Source organism: Columba livia, chromosome Z (genome assembly GCF_036013475.1).
Source record: "Columba livia isolate bColLiv1 breed racing homer chromosome Z, bColLiv1.pat.W.v2, whole genome shotgun sequence".
NCBI classification, from domain to species: Eukaryota; Metazoa; Chordata; class Aves; order Columbiformes; family Columbidae; genus Columba; species Columba livia.
Window position 1 is genome coordinate 10,838,815 of NC_088642.1, and position 13,584 is coordinate 10,852,398.

General features: G+C 58.0%; 2 protein-coding genes and 1 pseudogene across 8 annotated transcripts; 1 reads left to right on the forward strand and 2 right to left on the reverse strand.

Annotated features, from left to right (window-relative positions):
- Positions 1-1,145: 1,145 nt before the first annotated feature.
- LOC102094185 (B-cell differentiation antigen CD72-like) lies at positions 1,146-4,197 on the reverse strand. Of its 6 annotated transcripts, none has more exons than XM_065047155.1 (6): positions 3,945-4,187; positions 3,743-3,835; positions 2,311-2,625; positions 2,055-2,203; positions 1,782-1,822; positions 1,146-1,481 (listed from the first exon to the last, which is right to left on the reverse strand). In XM_065047155.1, exons 1-6 carry the CDS (start codon positions 4,072-4,074, stop codon positions 1,337-1,339), a joined length of 873 nt encoding a protein of 290 aa, XP_064903227.1. In that variant the 5' UTR covers positions 4,075-4,187; the 3' UTR covers positions 1,146-1,336. The 6 variants fall into 6 exon arrangements, with proteins under 6 accessions (XP_064903227.1, XP_064903226.1, XP_064903230.1 ...); XM_065047156.1 differs by lacking the exon at positions 1,146-1,481 and having other exon boundaries at positions 1,509-1,822; positions 2,311-2,411; positions 2,552-2,625; positions 3,945-4,197; XM_065047154.1 differs by having other exon boundaries at positions 1,782-2,203; positions 3,945-4,190.
- A 138-nt stretch (positions 4,198-4,335) lies between these two features.
- Positions 4,336-8,412, reverse strand: LOC102098306 (killer cell lectin-like receptor subfamily G member 1; annotated as a pseudogene).
- An 827-nt stretch (positions 8,413-9,239) lies between these two features.
- Positions 9,240-12,380, forward strand: LOC102094370 (uncharacterized). Of its 2 annotated transcripts, XM_005508065.3 has the most exons (7): positions 9,240-9,889; positions 10,000-10,074; positions 10,191-10,265; positions 11,216-11,266; positions 11,470-11,514; positions 11,684-11,827; positions 11,919-12,380. In XM_005508065.3, exons 1-7 carry the CDS (start codon positions 9,553-9,555, stop codon positions 12,239-12,241), a joined length of 1,050 nt encoding a protein of 349 aa, XP_005508122.1. In that variant the 5' UTR covers positions 9,240-9,552; the 3' UTR covers positions 12,242-12,380. The 2 variants fall into 2 exon arrangements, with proteins under 2 accessions (XP_005508122.1, XP_064903231.1); XM_065047159.1 differs by lacking the exons at positions 10,000-10,074; positions 10,191-10,265 and having other exon boundaries at positions 9,324-9,889.
- Positions 12,381-13,584: the final 1,204 nt, after the last annotated feature.

Below are 13,584 nucleotides of genomic sequence, written 5' to 3' on the forward strand. Positions count from 1 at the left end.
TTTGCCCTGATAAACCTTTTGCCCTGAGATAAACCTTTCCCATGTATCACTGTCCAGACTGGTGTCTTGTAAAACCAGCTGTTATCAAAGAATCCAAAGCTCTGCCTGTAGCAACAGCCTTGTAACCAATCATTTATGGACTGAATTTTTCTATTCCATCCCATGTCATCACCCAAAAATGGAAGGAGGGAAGAGAAAATCTCTTGTGCCCCAGACACTTTCAACAACCATCCCAAGGCCTTGAAATCTTTCTTCATTCCTCTCAGACTGTGGGATGCAGATTCCTCCCCACCTGTCTGCACGATCAGCAGTGGGTAGTAGTCTATTGGGTGCACCAGGTTCGGGTGCACCCTCGTGATATCCCTGATCTGGATTCCAGGTAGACTACAAACTTCCTATGATGAGGGTCAACTTTGCATATTGGGCCCTCTGTCTCAGAAGGGAATTGCCTGTTACAATTACCATTCTTTCTTTTGTATCAGAGACAGTCTTGAGGTGTGGAGTCAACTGCCTCTTTCTTTGTGACCTTGTAGGTGAGCCTTGTACCACATCCTCACGTTTCCACCCATCTTCTTCTCCTGGTCACATCTCACCACTCTGCCAGTGAGGAGACCATGGGAAACCAGGCCCCAGACCTCAAAGGTTCATTATAAATGTCCCCTATTCCTCTTTCCTTGTACAGAGTGCAGTGTCCTCACAGCAGCAAGAAGGAAGATCAGACAGGCATCACTTGCCCTTGGTAAATCCTGCCTGGCTTTCCCCATTCAACAGCATGTCCTCCTTAGGCCTGGACCATCACATGCCCAGGAGGACATGGTCCAACTTTTTACTGGGATCAAAGCTCATTTTCAACTGGGAGAAGAAAGCTCGGCTCTGGGACAGGCTGTGGCTGAAGGCAGCTGATGGAAGGAAGAGAAAGGACAGGACAGGAGCCAGTGGCAGAGGAGAGGGGCAGCCAGGCAAACCAAAGGACTCCCCAAGGAAGCCTCACAAGGTGCAAGAAGCACCTCCCAAACCAGTCTCAGTGGAAGGCAGCAAAGGCGAGCAGGGCTCAGTACCAGTGTCCCCATCCTGGGTCATAGGAGCCGGGGCTGTAGGGTGGGGGCTGGGGATGGAGGTGTGGGCATGAGTCTGGAACACAGAAGTACAGTTTCCATAATAAGTCTTGTTTTAAAAATGCAAACACCTTGTTTCCCAACCTATATCCCCTGAGCTTTGCAATGCGGTTGAGGTAACGGTGCACAGGGGTGTAGCTGTGCAGGAGGGACAGAGTGTCTTTGTTGTGCACCCCCAGCTCCTGTCCCTCAGTCCTGTGATGGAGAGAGGGTCTCAGAGTTCACCCCTTGGCCAGGAGAAGAAGGCGGGTCTTGGATGGGCTGCTCAGATCTGGGGGCTTCTCACAGATCCATGGGAAATTCCGATACAAGTAGAAGATGCCTGTACTCCCAGAGGATGTTATTGGACAGTAGGTCGAACATTTCCTACAAGGGGAAGAGCATATGAGAGGTGCCACCACCATGGCCCCAGCTCACTGCCAGCCCAGTGTTGGCCCCTAGGCAGTTGCAGCCCCAGAGCCCCTTAATCTGGGCAGAAAGGCCACAGCACTGTCCAAGCGCAAGAATCCGTCCCATGGCTGGGACAGACAGTCAGGCAGTGCCCAGCACCTCTGCCTGTGACGGATGAAGGTGGGAGCAGTGTAGGTAGCCGGGATGGAACAACTTACTTTGCATATGAATTCTCATAGGGTCCCTCAAGTTCACAAGTGCAATTTTGATACTTACTCTCCAATCCAGTACTTGGCACCACTCGCCTGCACAAAATGCTGTGGGGAGAGAAGATGTCAGCCACGTGCCCCCCTGCCCAGCACACAGCTGCTGCCCAGGAGCCCCGGGGCTGTCTGTGTTCCCAACTGCAGCCTGCCGGGATGGGAACCTGGGGCTCACAGTGTCACCCCAGCACTTCAGCAGATGTTCTGCTGCTGAACCCACAGGGGTCTGCCCAGCCCCGCCATCACCCCCACCCTCTGGGAATGCTGCAGCCCCCCTGCTCGGTACCGGCACCGTCCATGGTGACCAGTTGTCTGGGACCAGCAGCTGAGCCCCTTTGCTTCTGCAGTCCATCTGGCTGTCCAACCACGTCTTCATCTCCACTGAGATGAAGAGACACTTGCTCCTGTAGAGCACCCAGCCCAAGGGGCAGCAATCTGGGGGAAAGGACAGGGCTTAGGCCCACTTAGAGATGCTCAAGGGGCCATGCTCAGCCCCCACATCTCCCCAGCAGCATCACTGCCCCTCCCCACCACAGCCCTACCTGTATTCACGCAGGCACGCAGGCTGCTCACGGTGTTTTCGCTGTCGTTGAGCTTCACCTGCACCTCCTGCATCTCCTTCTGCAGCACATCCATCTCCTGCCTGGTGTACTGCAGCTCAGCGTTCAGGCTCTCCAGCTCCAGCTGGCTGCTGTTGCCCTCCTGCCACGCTTGCTGCAGCTCCGCTCTGGCCCACGCCAGCTCCAGCCGCGTCTGCTCCAGGCTCTGCTCCCGCGCACTCACCTCCTGAGAGAGGCGGTCCTGCTCGGCCGTGTGCTCCCGGGAGGTGTCCTGCAGCCTGCGGGTCACCTGCCAGTCTGGGGACAGGCTGGGTGAGCTGGGGCACAGGGACAGGACAGCCCAGGCAGGGGGACACGGGACTGACCCTGCTCAGGGCATGGCCCTTGCAAGGGAGAGTGAGATAAGAATGTCTGTTTTTGGGCAGGGACTGTTCCGGCAGTGCCAGTGGGAAGGGAATGGAAACCCCAAGGCTGGCAAGGCAATGGAAGGCAATGGGAGGTAACGGGAGGCAGTGGGAGGTAGTGGGAGGCAGTGGGAGGCAATGGTTAAGGAGGTGGTGGGCAACAGGAAGACAGTGGAAGGCAGTGCAAGGCATTGGGAGGCAATGGGAGGCCATAGGAAACAGTGGATAGACAGTGAGAAAAGAGTGGGAGGCAAGGAGAAGGCAGTGGGAAGGTGATGGTAGGCAGTGGGAGGTACTGGAAGGCACTGGGAAGGCAGTGGGATGGCAATGGGAGGCAGGTGCCGGCAGATGGAGGCAGCGGGAGGCAGTGGAAAGATGATGGAAGGCACTGGGAGGCAATAGAAGCAATGGGGAAACAGTGGGAAGACAGTGGGGGGCACTGAGAGGCAATGGAAGGCAGTGATGGGCAGTGCAGGCAGTGCAAGCAGATGGAGGCAGATGGAGGCAGTTCAGGAAAAGGAAGCCCCATGGTGGCAAGGGGAGGGAAGGCATGTGGGAGGTAACAGGAAGGCAATGGGAAGGAAGGGGAAGGCAGTGGAACATGATGGGGAAGCAGTGGACAGGCAGTGAGAGGTAATGGAAGGCACTGTGAGACAATGGAAGGCAGTGGGATGGCATTGGGAGGCACTGGGAGGCAGGGTAAGGCAGTGGGAAGGCATTGTGAGGCACTGGGAGGCAGTGGGATGCAGTGGGATGGCATTGGGAGGCACTGGAATGCAGTGGGATGGCATTGGGAGGCACTGAGAGGCAGGGGAAGGCAGTGGTGGGCAGTGCAGGCAATGCAAGCAGATATAGGCAAATGAAGGCAGCTCAGGGCAGCCAAGCAAGAACCACCAGCCCCCGGCACCCCCTGGCCTCAACACCCCCCGGCAACCCGGCCCTCACCCAACCCCAAACTGCTTCCAGTGCCCCCCCTCCCTGGCCGCACCGCGGCCCTTGCCCACACTCACAGCAAGTCCCCAGGGCAATGGTGGCCACCAGCAGCAGCAGCAGGCTGGCTGCCAGCAGCCCTGCAGGGACACGCCAACGCCGGGGCCAGTTCCCTGCAAGAGATGAGAGTCCCTGGGTGTCACCTCATGGTCCCACAGCCACCCACCACCATCCCTCCCTGGCAGGGCAGCCCTGGGCCCATTGTTGTGTCCAGGCTCTCACCTGGGCTGGGTGCTGGGGCCACTGTCCCCAGAGGCATGTTCTCATAGGGGCTGTCGTCCTCATCAGGGGCTGTGGGGCAGGTGGGGGCCACTGCAAACTTCAGATCCGCATAGACCACACTCTGGTCCATGCAGGCGGGTGCTGTGCTCCGGGTGGCAGTAGTCCAGGGACTCAGTCCTGTCCTGCTCTGTGTCTATGCTTACATGGGGTGGAGCCACTTCTTCATATGCAGAAAAGCAGAAGTAGTTGCTTTATTTGCAAAAAGGGGTTTTATTTCTGAGCTCACTCTCGCTTTGGAGGTGGGTGGGCCATGAACAAGCTCCATCCCACATGCCCTGTATCCACCTCCTCGGGTTGCAAGAAGCTGCTGCCCAGCCCGAACCCTCCATGGGACCGGGCTGTCAAAGGGTCACCTCTCAGCTGCCTTTGCCGAGAAGTATAAAACCTGGGCAGCCACCAAGGACAGAAAGGTCAGAGCTCTGGGTGGAACCTGCTCCAGCCTACACAGGAGCTGCTCCACACTGTCACCAAGCCATGAGGAATCTTGGGTTGGTGCTGTTTTCCAGCCATCTCCTTCGGTGTGCAGCAGCTGCCATTTCCTACAGGACAGTGACATGACAGAGTCAGGGAGCTGGAGGATGCAGTTCCATACCACCACCCTCATCCCCCAAAACCAGGCACAGCATGCAAGTTTCAGAGTTTATTGGCAAAGTGCAGAGATCTAGGGGAGTAAAGAGGTCTGAGTGAAGGGGCAACAGCACCAGGCTGGGCAAGGAATAGGGCAGTGGGACAGGCTGGAGGTCCCCACAGTCATCAGGGCGCCACACAGGTGTAGGTGGTGTTTCCCCAGAGGAAGGCAGGGGATGAGGATGCCAGCCACCGCAGGGTGGCTGCTCTCTGCTCACAGACCCAGCCGAGGCCATCCCCACACAGACCCCCTAACAGCCCTGAACCTGACAACCTCCCACAGGGAAGGAAGGACCTGGCAGAGCACTGGTTTGGGAAGCGCCTGCAGGGAGAGAACAGCCTGAGATGGGATGGGCAGGGAGAACGGGGGCTGTCCCATCAGCAGCCCCTCCAGCCAGGGACCAGAGGCTGCAGAGAGATGTTGTAGGGGCAAAGCTCTCCATCTCCATGGACCACTGCCCCCTGCCAAGTTCCTCCCAATTAGGGTACATGATTTGCTCCCCCACAGACCCTACCCCTGCCTATTTGACATGCAGCCCAAGCCCCACTGTGCATACAGCACCCCCAGGTCCATTATGCATGCATGTAGAGCCAAGAAATCCCTCCTGGCAGGGCTCGGCACCAGCTGCACCAAGCAAAGTCTGCAAACCTGCTTTTGGGGGATCCCTGCAACCCCTCACCCAGGCAAGATACGGGCACCAGGGTCATGGCTCTTCATTCTTCCCTAAAATGTCTCTGCAGCCATGGGAAGACAACATGTGGCCAAAATGTAGAGTGCTTCCCCGCATGCCTGTGGGCTGTCTGTCTCCCTGTCACCTCCCCCAGCCCTGGTGCTGGACCCTCAGCAGTCCTGGCTGGGGACAAGCTGATCACCTCACCACTCCAGTGTGGTGCCATCCAGCCACTTCCAGTCAGACCTGGAGCCATCCCACTTCAGCCCCACGTGGAAGACCTCCATGTTGGGCTGTGCGCACCAGGAAAGCCTAGCTCAGGAGAGGACACACATGAGCTCCCCAGGGGAACACTCAGCTCCAGCCACATGGTTAGTGGTCAAGGCTGCACAGTACAGGCGCAGCATCACTGGAGTTGAGATGATGCTGGTGATGGTTGCATGGCTGCTAAGGGACCTTGAGGTGGTCACCAAAGCAGCCCAGAGCCTGGTTGGAGAGGCCAGGCTGCATGCACTCACCGGGGTGGTATTGGCTCGGATGGTGACCAACTGTGCCCCTCTGGAGCAGCAGTCCTCTCTGCTCTGCTCCCAGGTCTTCTTGGCAGAGGAGAAGTAGTAGCACTGCCCCGCATCCCAGAGCCAGCCAGCTGGGCAGAACTGGCATCGCCCTGTGCACTAGAAATGCAGCCTGCAGGAGCAGCTGGAATGGGGCAGCTGGCAGGGTCTGCCACCAGCCCCTTCGCCAGGGGACAGGAGGGTGACAAATGGCAGGTAGCATGCCAGCCAATGCAGCACACTCCTGCAGCTGCCCTTCGGAGAGGACTCTCCATCTGTCCTTACCCTGGAGCCCAGATCCCACATCCCAGCTCCAGCTCCACAGCGGGAGCCCCAGGGGAGGTGGGTTGGTTGCATGAAGGTGCTGGCATTGGGCAGGTGGGTCAGAGAGGGGAGCTCCTTGTTGGGGGAGGTGATACAAATACCATTTGAAAAGGCAGCTCCTGATGCCACCTGGCATGTGGATGCTCATGACAGCCATGAGTCTGGTGCTGGTGGCGTGCTCAGGCAACACTGAGCGATGCTGGGGTCAGCGGCACTAGGGCAGCTCTCCATGCCATGAGCCAGGGAACAGGCAGCAAGGGTGAAGGAAGACTTGCGTAGAGGTGTGTTCTGGAGTAGCAACAGATCCTGCCTCTTGAAAGGAGCAGCCAGGCTCCAAACCTCACCCAGGAGTCTGTTGGTCTCTCTTACCTGGAAGTACCTGCACCCCATAGCTGAGGCTCTCCTCCATGCTCCAGGGACCATGGGTACAGCTCGCCTGTTGTGCTAAATCTACAGAAGAAAGGCACAGAAGTGTCCCTGCCAACTCTAGGTTCCTGCTCCCAGTATCACCCTGTACTCTCTCCCATGGGACACCCCCATGGCTACAGCTGAGGGCATTTCCCCCTTTAGGTGACCTGCAAGCCAAGCCTGCCAAGGTCCTTGTGGCTTTTGCTGTGTTTGGGAGCCCATCACACAACAGACTTTTGGGGAAAGTGCTTCTGCCTTTCAGTTTCAGTGTCACTGTTTTCCGTCCTGTCTTCATTTAGTTGCCATGTGATGGAGTGGGCTGTCTCAGCGCTGTTCCTTGAGCCCACACAGTTCCCCCATGTCGAGGGTTAAGATTGCGGGGTGACAATAAAACCCTGGCAGATGTATTGTTAACCCCCTCTCCTCCCCACACACACTTCCCCCTCCCTCTCCCCACTTTTCACTAAGGAGAGGCGATTGGGAGGAAAAGAAGCACAGAGTGAAGAGAGCTGGAAAAAATTAAAGATGTTTTACTAATGCTACTAATAAGAATAGAGAAAATAATACAAAATATACAAAACCAATCTTGAAAGTCTCAGCAACTGCAGAGCCGGCACCTGAAGTCCTGGATTAGACTCTGCAGCCAACCGGAGCTGGATTCAGTCTCTCACTAGGCCTCAGTTCGCAGGGACGACTAGCAAGGTCCTCTTTTAATGTCAGCCATAAGCAGAAGGGAAAAGGGACAAAGGGAAAAGGGCAAAAGGGAAAAAGGGATGAGATCCTCGTGATCTCCCACTTTATATGAAGTATTCACGTTAATGGAATGTTATACACAGTTGGTCAGTTTCTTGGTCTCTTGTTTCTCGTCGTCCCTCTCGTGCTTATCAATAAGTTTGCATTCCATTGCTAGGTTTACCAAAACATGTGTCTGGTTCTCCAGGAAAATGCAGTTAATATGAAGGCTTTAGCTGACAGGCAAAATTCACTGAAAGAGAAACTTGTTTTTAACAAAACCAGGACACCCCACCTTCCCCTCCCAGCCATGCACATGAGGTCTTGCCTCACTAATTTTCTTGCTTGCCCCAGAAACCACAATGCCTTCAGCCACAAGCAGGAGAGCTCAGCTCCATGGGCAAGTTGCAGCTCCCTCTTGTTGGTATACAGACCCCATGGTGCCAACACCAACCCCAAGACCTTGGCTGGAGATGTCCAGACATGAGCAGGTACTCACAGTGGAAGCTCAAGCCAACAAGGATGATTTGTGCCAGCAGGAGCAGGAGGTAGAAGAGAGCCAGGCTGAGGGCTGCTCAGCACCAGGGCAACTGCACCGGCTGCTGAGGAGCTGAGAAAGAGAGTTAATGTGGGCCCTGGGGGCTTGGTGGGAGTAGTGGGGACCCACTAGCCAGCAAATGTCTGCAAGACCTGGGTAGGGTCTTAGAAGGCAGTAGGGAAGCCCAGGAAATCTGAGGGAGAGCTCGTTTGCAGCACCTTGACCCTCCCAGCCGACAGCACTTGGCAGGCATGGGAGAGACCAGGGAAGGTGAGAGACTGTGTGTGCTGTGGCACTGGGGTGCCCTTGGGTCTGTCTTGCCTTGCAGCCCGAGAGCAGTCTGAAACAGGGCTGGAGAGGAGCTGTTTGGAAGAGGACACCCAAAAGAAGCAAACCAGGGAAGCAAGGCTGGAGGAATGGCCCTGCAGAAGTCAAGGGGTTTCAGGAAGGCAGGAGACCGCCAAGAGAGCTGGGGTGCCAAGAGCAGGGAGTAGCACGCCACTACCTGGTGTGGGGGGCAAGTGCAGATCGGCGTACGTGACTCCCTCATCCATCCCTCCCACAGTCTCTCGTTCTGTGCCCCACAGGAGAAGCGGCAAGCCCTTCCCAGCCCCCTATGGCAGCTGGGTGTGATGTGAAATGGAAAGTGTCACTTCCTTTTGGGGTCCCCAGAGACACCACCTAGGCCACAACCCTGGGGGTTCATGGCACTGCCAGTGACTGGGGCGAGGGGGAACCCCAGCAAGGCTGGTGCCCAGGCATTCTTGGCATGAAGGAACCCTACACCCCTGGTTTCGGGGCAGTGAGCGATGGTGATGGCTGCTAGCTCAGACATGGGGCCAGAGCTGGGCTGGGCAGCCACATAGAGGGTGGCTTTCCCTGGCCTGACCCCTCGGTGCTCAGCAGATCTGTAGCAGGAACTATGTAGGGGACCTGGGCATCCCTGGGGAGCAGGACATGGGGCCCTGTCTGCACCCCCAGACTCCACACTCTCAAAGCAGCAAGGCCACAAGGTGTTTGCTCAGATGTGGTTTCTGCTACCGTTTTTGCATACGGCTGCGGCTGCATCTCAGCCCTGGGCGGCCAGGGTGCTCCTACTTCTCCCCGAACCCTGCGGGCTGCTATGCCCTCGGAATTAGGAGGCAGAATCCCCCAGTCGCCCCTGGGCTGGTTCTGTCCCGGTTCCCTTCCGCACCCCGAACTCCTGCAGCCGCACAGTGCGGGCAGGGGCAGGGATACCCGCAAGCAGACAGCGACCCCTCCGTCGGGCTGGCGGGTGATGGCGGGGTTGGAGGGATGGGATCTGATGCGGCCACGACTACGTTTCCCAGCGGCTCCTCCCCAGGCTGCACATGCTCCGTGGGGCTCCCGGCGACTCCCGGCAGCTCCCGGGGCGCCTCCCGGGGAAGTGCAGGGGCGCTCGGTGCTGCTCCTGGCGCCACCACCGGTGCGGCCCCCAGTGTGGCCCCCGGTGCGGCCCCCGGTGCGGCTCTCGGTGTAGCTCCCGTGTCTTCCCGGGAGGTCCCCGGTGCAGCTCCCGGCGTGGCTCCCGGTGCAGCTCCCGACACGGCAGACTCCCGGTGCGTCCTTGGGAGCGGACGTCCGAGTCCCGGGGCTGAGCCCTGCCCATCCCAGCCTCACCACCGGCCCGAGGCCGAGCTTTTCCCCCGGCACCCACCCTCGCCCCCAGCAGCATGCCCCGCGGGCGAGCGTGGACACTGGCGGAGGTCAGAACACTCCTGGCGCTGGTGGAGGTCTCGGGGGAGGCCGCCCTGCTCATGGCCTCCACGTCGCGACCCAACGAGGCGCTGTGGCAGGAGATCAGCGAGGGGATGATGGTGGCCGGCTACGAGCGCACTGTGGCCCAATGCCGCTGCAAGTGGAAGGCGCTCAAGCAGGCTTTCCACTTGGAGCGGGAGACACGCCGGAGGGCAGGACACCACTCATCCCCGCTGCCTCTGCATTACCGAGCCATGAAGAGCATCTGGAAGGCGGCTGGGCGGCCCGTCTTCGGTGAGCGGAGGATGCCAGGTGAGTTCTCAGGGATGGACAGGTGGCCTGGGTGGGGAGGCTAGACCTGGAATACTGGGGAGCGCTGGTGCTGCATGGCTACCCAGGGTCTGTTGTTTCTCCTCCTCTAGACCTGGTGAGGCAGCCCCCAAGAAAGCGCAGATTAGCCCTTGCCACCCACTCTTCATCCTCACCGGAGTCACCAGGTACCTGTGAACTCAGGCAGCTGCGGTGGGGTTTGTCTTGGTTGTGGGGTTGCAGGCACCCCTTATCTTCCAGTTACTGAAGCTCTTTTCTGCACCCCTTCACCCTCCTTTTGCAGAGTACGATGTTAGTATGGACGCTCCAGCCATACTGTCCCCGCCACTGCAGTGTGCAAAGGAAAAGCCAAAGAGCTGTAAGTACCGGTCTGCCCCGCTGCACCGGGCTGCACGGCCACGGCTCCAACCCAAACCCATGCCAGCATGATTGGAATGGAGGACTTAGAAAGCCAGGAAACCCATCAGAAGTCCTTCAGCAGGGATGATCACCGATGGGGTGTTGGGACTTCTGTCTCCAGAGGCTGCTGCTTCAAACCAGCCCAAGAGCATGAGGGAATTGGGATGGGGCAGGAGGAAATCCCCAGCTCTGACCCAGCCTGAGTCTATGGCAAGGCTGCTGGCTGCCCCATGGCAGGTTGTGGGGCTCTAGCGTTTTAAAGGATGGTGGCCTTGATCCAGCCCAGGAGGCTCTTGTGGCAATACAGCACTGCAGGGCATGTGACTCCCCTTCCTTCAGCAGGTTCTGGCTTCCCCCTTCCCCAGTAAAATCATAAAGCTTCAAATGAGTTAGGACTGGCTGTGAGGGCCAGAGGTGCCTGCAGCTCCCCTGCCCTGCAGCCCACCCATGGACAGATCCTGAATCCCCTTCACTGTGTGCACTCCCAGGGATTTGGCACTGAGTTGATGCAGGATACATCCCTGGGTGTGATTTGCATGGGCACCCCAGCCAGTATCCCTCACTGGGTAATTACCTTCTGTCTCCGTAAATTCCCCAGCAGTTTCAAGTGGATGTGGGATTCTCCTTCACTTCCAGTCCTAATCTGTTGTGTAGCGTTGCTGCGCGCTGCTGCGCCGCTGCTGCCTTCCAGCCCGGAGGTGGCTGCATTGCAGTGGTGGGTGAGTGACTCCTGCTTTTGTATCTAGCTCGTGAAATGCTTTGGGGTGCTGCAGGGTTCTGTGGAGCTGTGGCTAGGGCATGTCGGGCTGCGGGGCTGGCTGGGGCAAGCTGGGAGACCCTGGGCTGGTGGTGATTCCCCAGCAGGTCTTGTCAGACAGTGCATCTCTCCTCTCTGCTCTCTCCCAACAGCTGGTGGGAACCACATCGCTGGAGTGCCACCCGTTCGCACCACGGTGCCACGTAAGGCTTTCCTTACCCTGCTCAGCCCAGTGAACCCCCTCAGCCCCTCGAGCAGGGTCTGATATGGTTCTCATTGCAGACACGAGTCACTGCTTCCCTCCCCATCCCCTCCTGGGTGACTAACCATGCCTAGGCCATGGTGCTTGTGTGCCCTGAAGTAGGAGGTAGCTGCAGCTCACAGGCTGTGTCTGCTTCCTTTCCAGGCTATCACACTGCCGTGAAGCAGGAAAGAGCTGAGCAAAAGGCCGGTAAGTGTCTGTGGTTTTGAGCAAGTCCCCCTGCTCCAGGCTTCACCACTGTTCTGTCCTGTCCTGCTTGTGGGGCCAGAGGGCAGGGGCTCCTGCAGGCAGTGCCCTCCTGGGGCTCGCGTGGCTCCAGTATTCTGGCTGCTCCCTCCATGCCAAACCATTGTGTTAGGTTTTCCTGGTGAGACGTCTCCAGGGATGGGGAGAAGAAACCAGGTGCTGCCAGGGGTCATCACAGCCCTGGGCTCCCCTGCGACAGCTGCTATGAGCGAGCAGCCATCAGTGGGTGAAGAGGCATCAGACATAAGCCTGCAAGGTGAGTCCTCCCAGCAGCATCCCAGCAGCCTCACAATGGGCTCTTGGAGCTGTGGTGAGAGTTTGCTGCAACCAGACCGCTCTCATTGCAGGCTCTGGCGTAGCTGGCTTGCTCCAGAGTATCCAGCAGCTGCTGGTGCATATCCTGCAGACATCACGGCAGCAGCAGGCGCTGCTGGAGAGCCTGGCCAGCGACACCGTCTCCCACCTCCACTTCCTCTCCCACAGTCTGGTGCAGGTGGGTGAGACCCTGCACCAGCTCCTGCTCCGGCCGCAGACCCACCCTAGGGACCCTGACCACGGCATCCCCCACATGCCCCTTTATGAGTGTGGCCTTCGGATGCCCTGTTCCCCTCCTGTGCATCACAAAGAGAAGCCTCGGATATCCCCTGCCACCAGTTGCACCCCACCGTGAGTGCCACCACCCCGGGCCCCAGAGGTGACAGCTTCACTACGCAGCCATGGCACAAATCTTTATAGCAGAGTCCCCAGATATTTTGAAAGTTTATAGAAGAGAGACACTTTAATAGCATTAAAAATAGCTTTTTCCAGCAGTGACAGTAATTGAGCAATTCTTTCCCCCTTTCTGGGGGATGTTCCCCTTCTCACTTTCGAGATGAGCAGAAGGGGAACTCAGCTATTTATAGCCTCTGAGAAACTCCCAGGCCACACACCGTGGGGTAGATGTACTTTCTCTGCCTCTGCCCACTCCCCAACAGCTTCCAGCTGCACCTGGGGCTGGCAAGCCCGCAGCCTGGAGGACATGCTGTCATGTTGTGGAGGTGAGCAGGGCTACCGCTGGCACTCTGGAGGGCAGAGAGCCCAACTGGGGCACAGGCTGCATCCCTCTGCAAGGGAGGGGCTGGGTTAGGTGATGCTGGGCAGTGCTGGGGCTTGGGAGGCAGTGCTTGCTGCGACTGTGGTCCCTTGATACCAGCTCCTCGTCAGATCCCTTCCAGTGGACAAGGTGAGGGCTCATAGCATGCTGTGCTGAGCCCCATCCTGCTCCCAGGGCACAGGACATGAATCACCATCAAGTAACAGTAGTTGCAGATTTGCCATGGCCTGTTGTGCTTGGCAAAGCAGCTGGAAGTCTGGCTCTTGCCCAGACCCCTGCCACATCCTCCATGGGGATGGAGTAGACATGCTGGCTGCCTCCAGAATATCTTGATGTAGCCAGTGCCACTGGCATAAAGCAGGTAGACATCAAGACAGTAGTGTTACCATGCCACATGCCACTTGCTGGAGGACTGGCAGGTGACCTACCACTTCTCCCAGGAAAAGAAGGACCTCATGTAGAGACTGGTCCACTCCTGGTCATGCCCAGCCTGCAAGGTGGGCAAGCAGTCCATGTAGACGCAGTCATCATCCATCTTGAGGACATAGTGGGGTTGGCACTGCTCAGCTGCCATGTATGACCTTCAGGGTGAAGTTGCGGGACACGTCCCTGTAGCTCCCCAGCAAGATGTTCCCAAAATCCCGCGATTCCTGCTGCATGCCCCAGCCCACTGCTGCCCTGTATGCCTGCCCCACCAGAAACACCATCTGACGGGGTTTTCCAGGACACGCCAAGCCTTCCAGATTATTTGCCAAGCCTTCGCATGGCCCACCACAGATGCCACCAGAAAGAGCAGGACACACCAGCCAGCTGTAGCACCCAACCATGGTGAGGGGCCAGAGGCATGGCATTCAGGGTCACCAGTGAGGTGGTGGGGGACAGCAGGTGCTACAGCACAAGTGAGCAGTAATGCTGGAGCC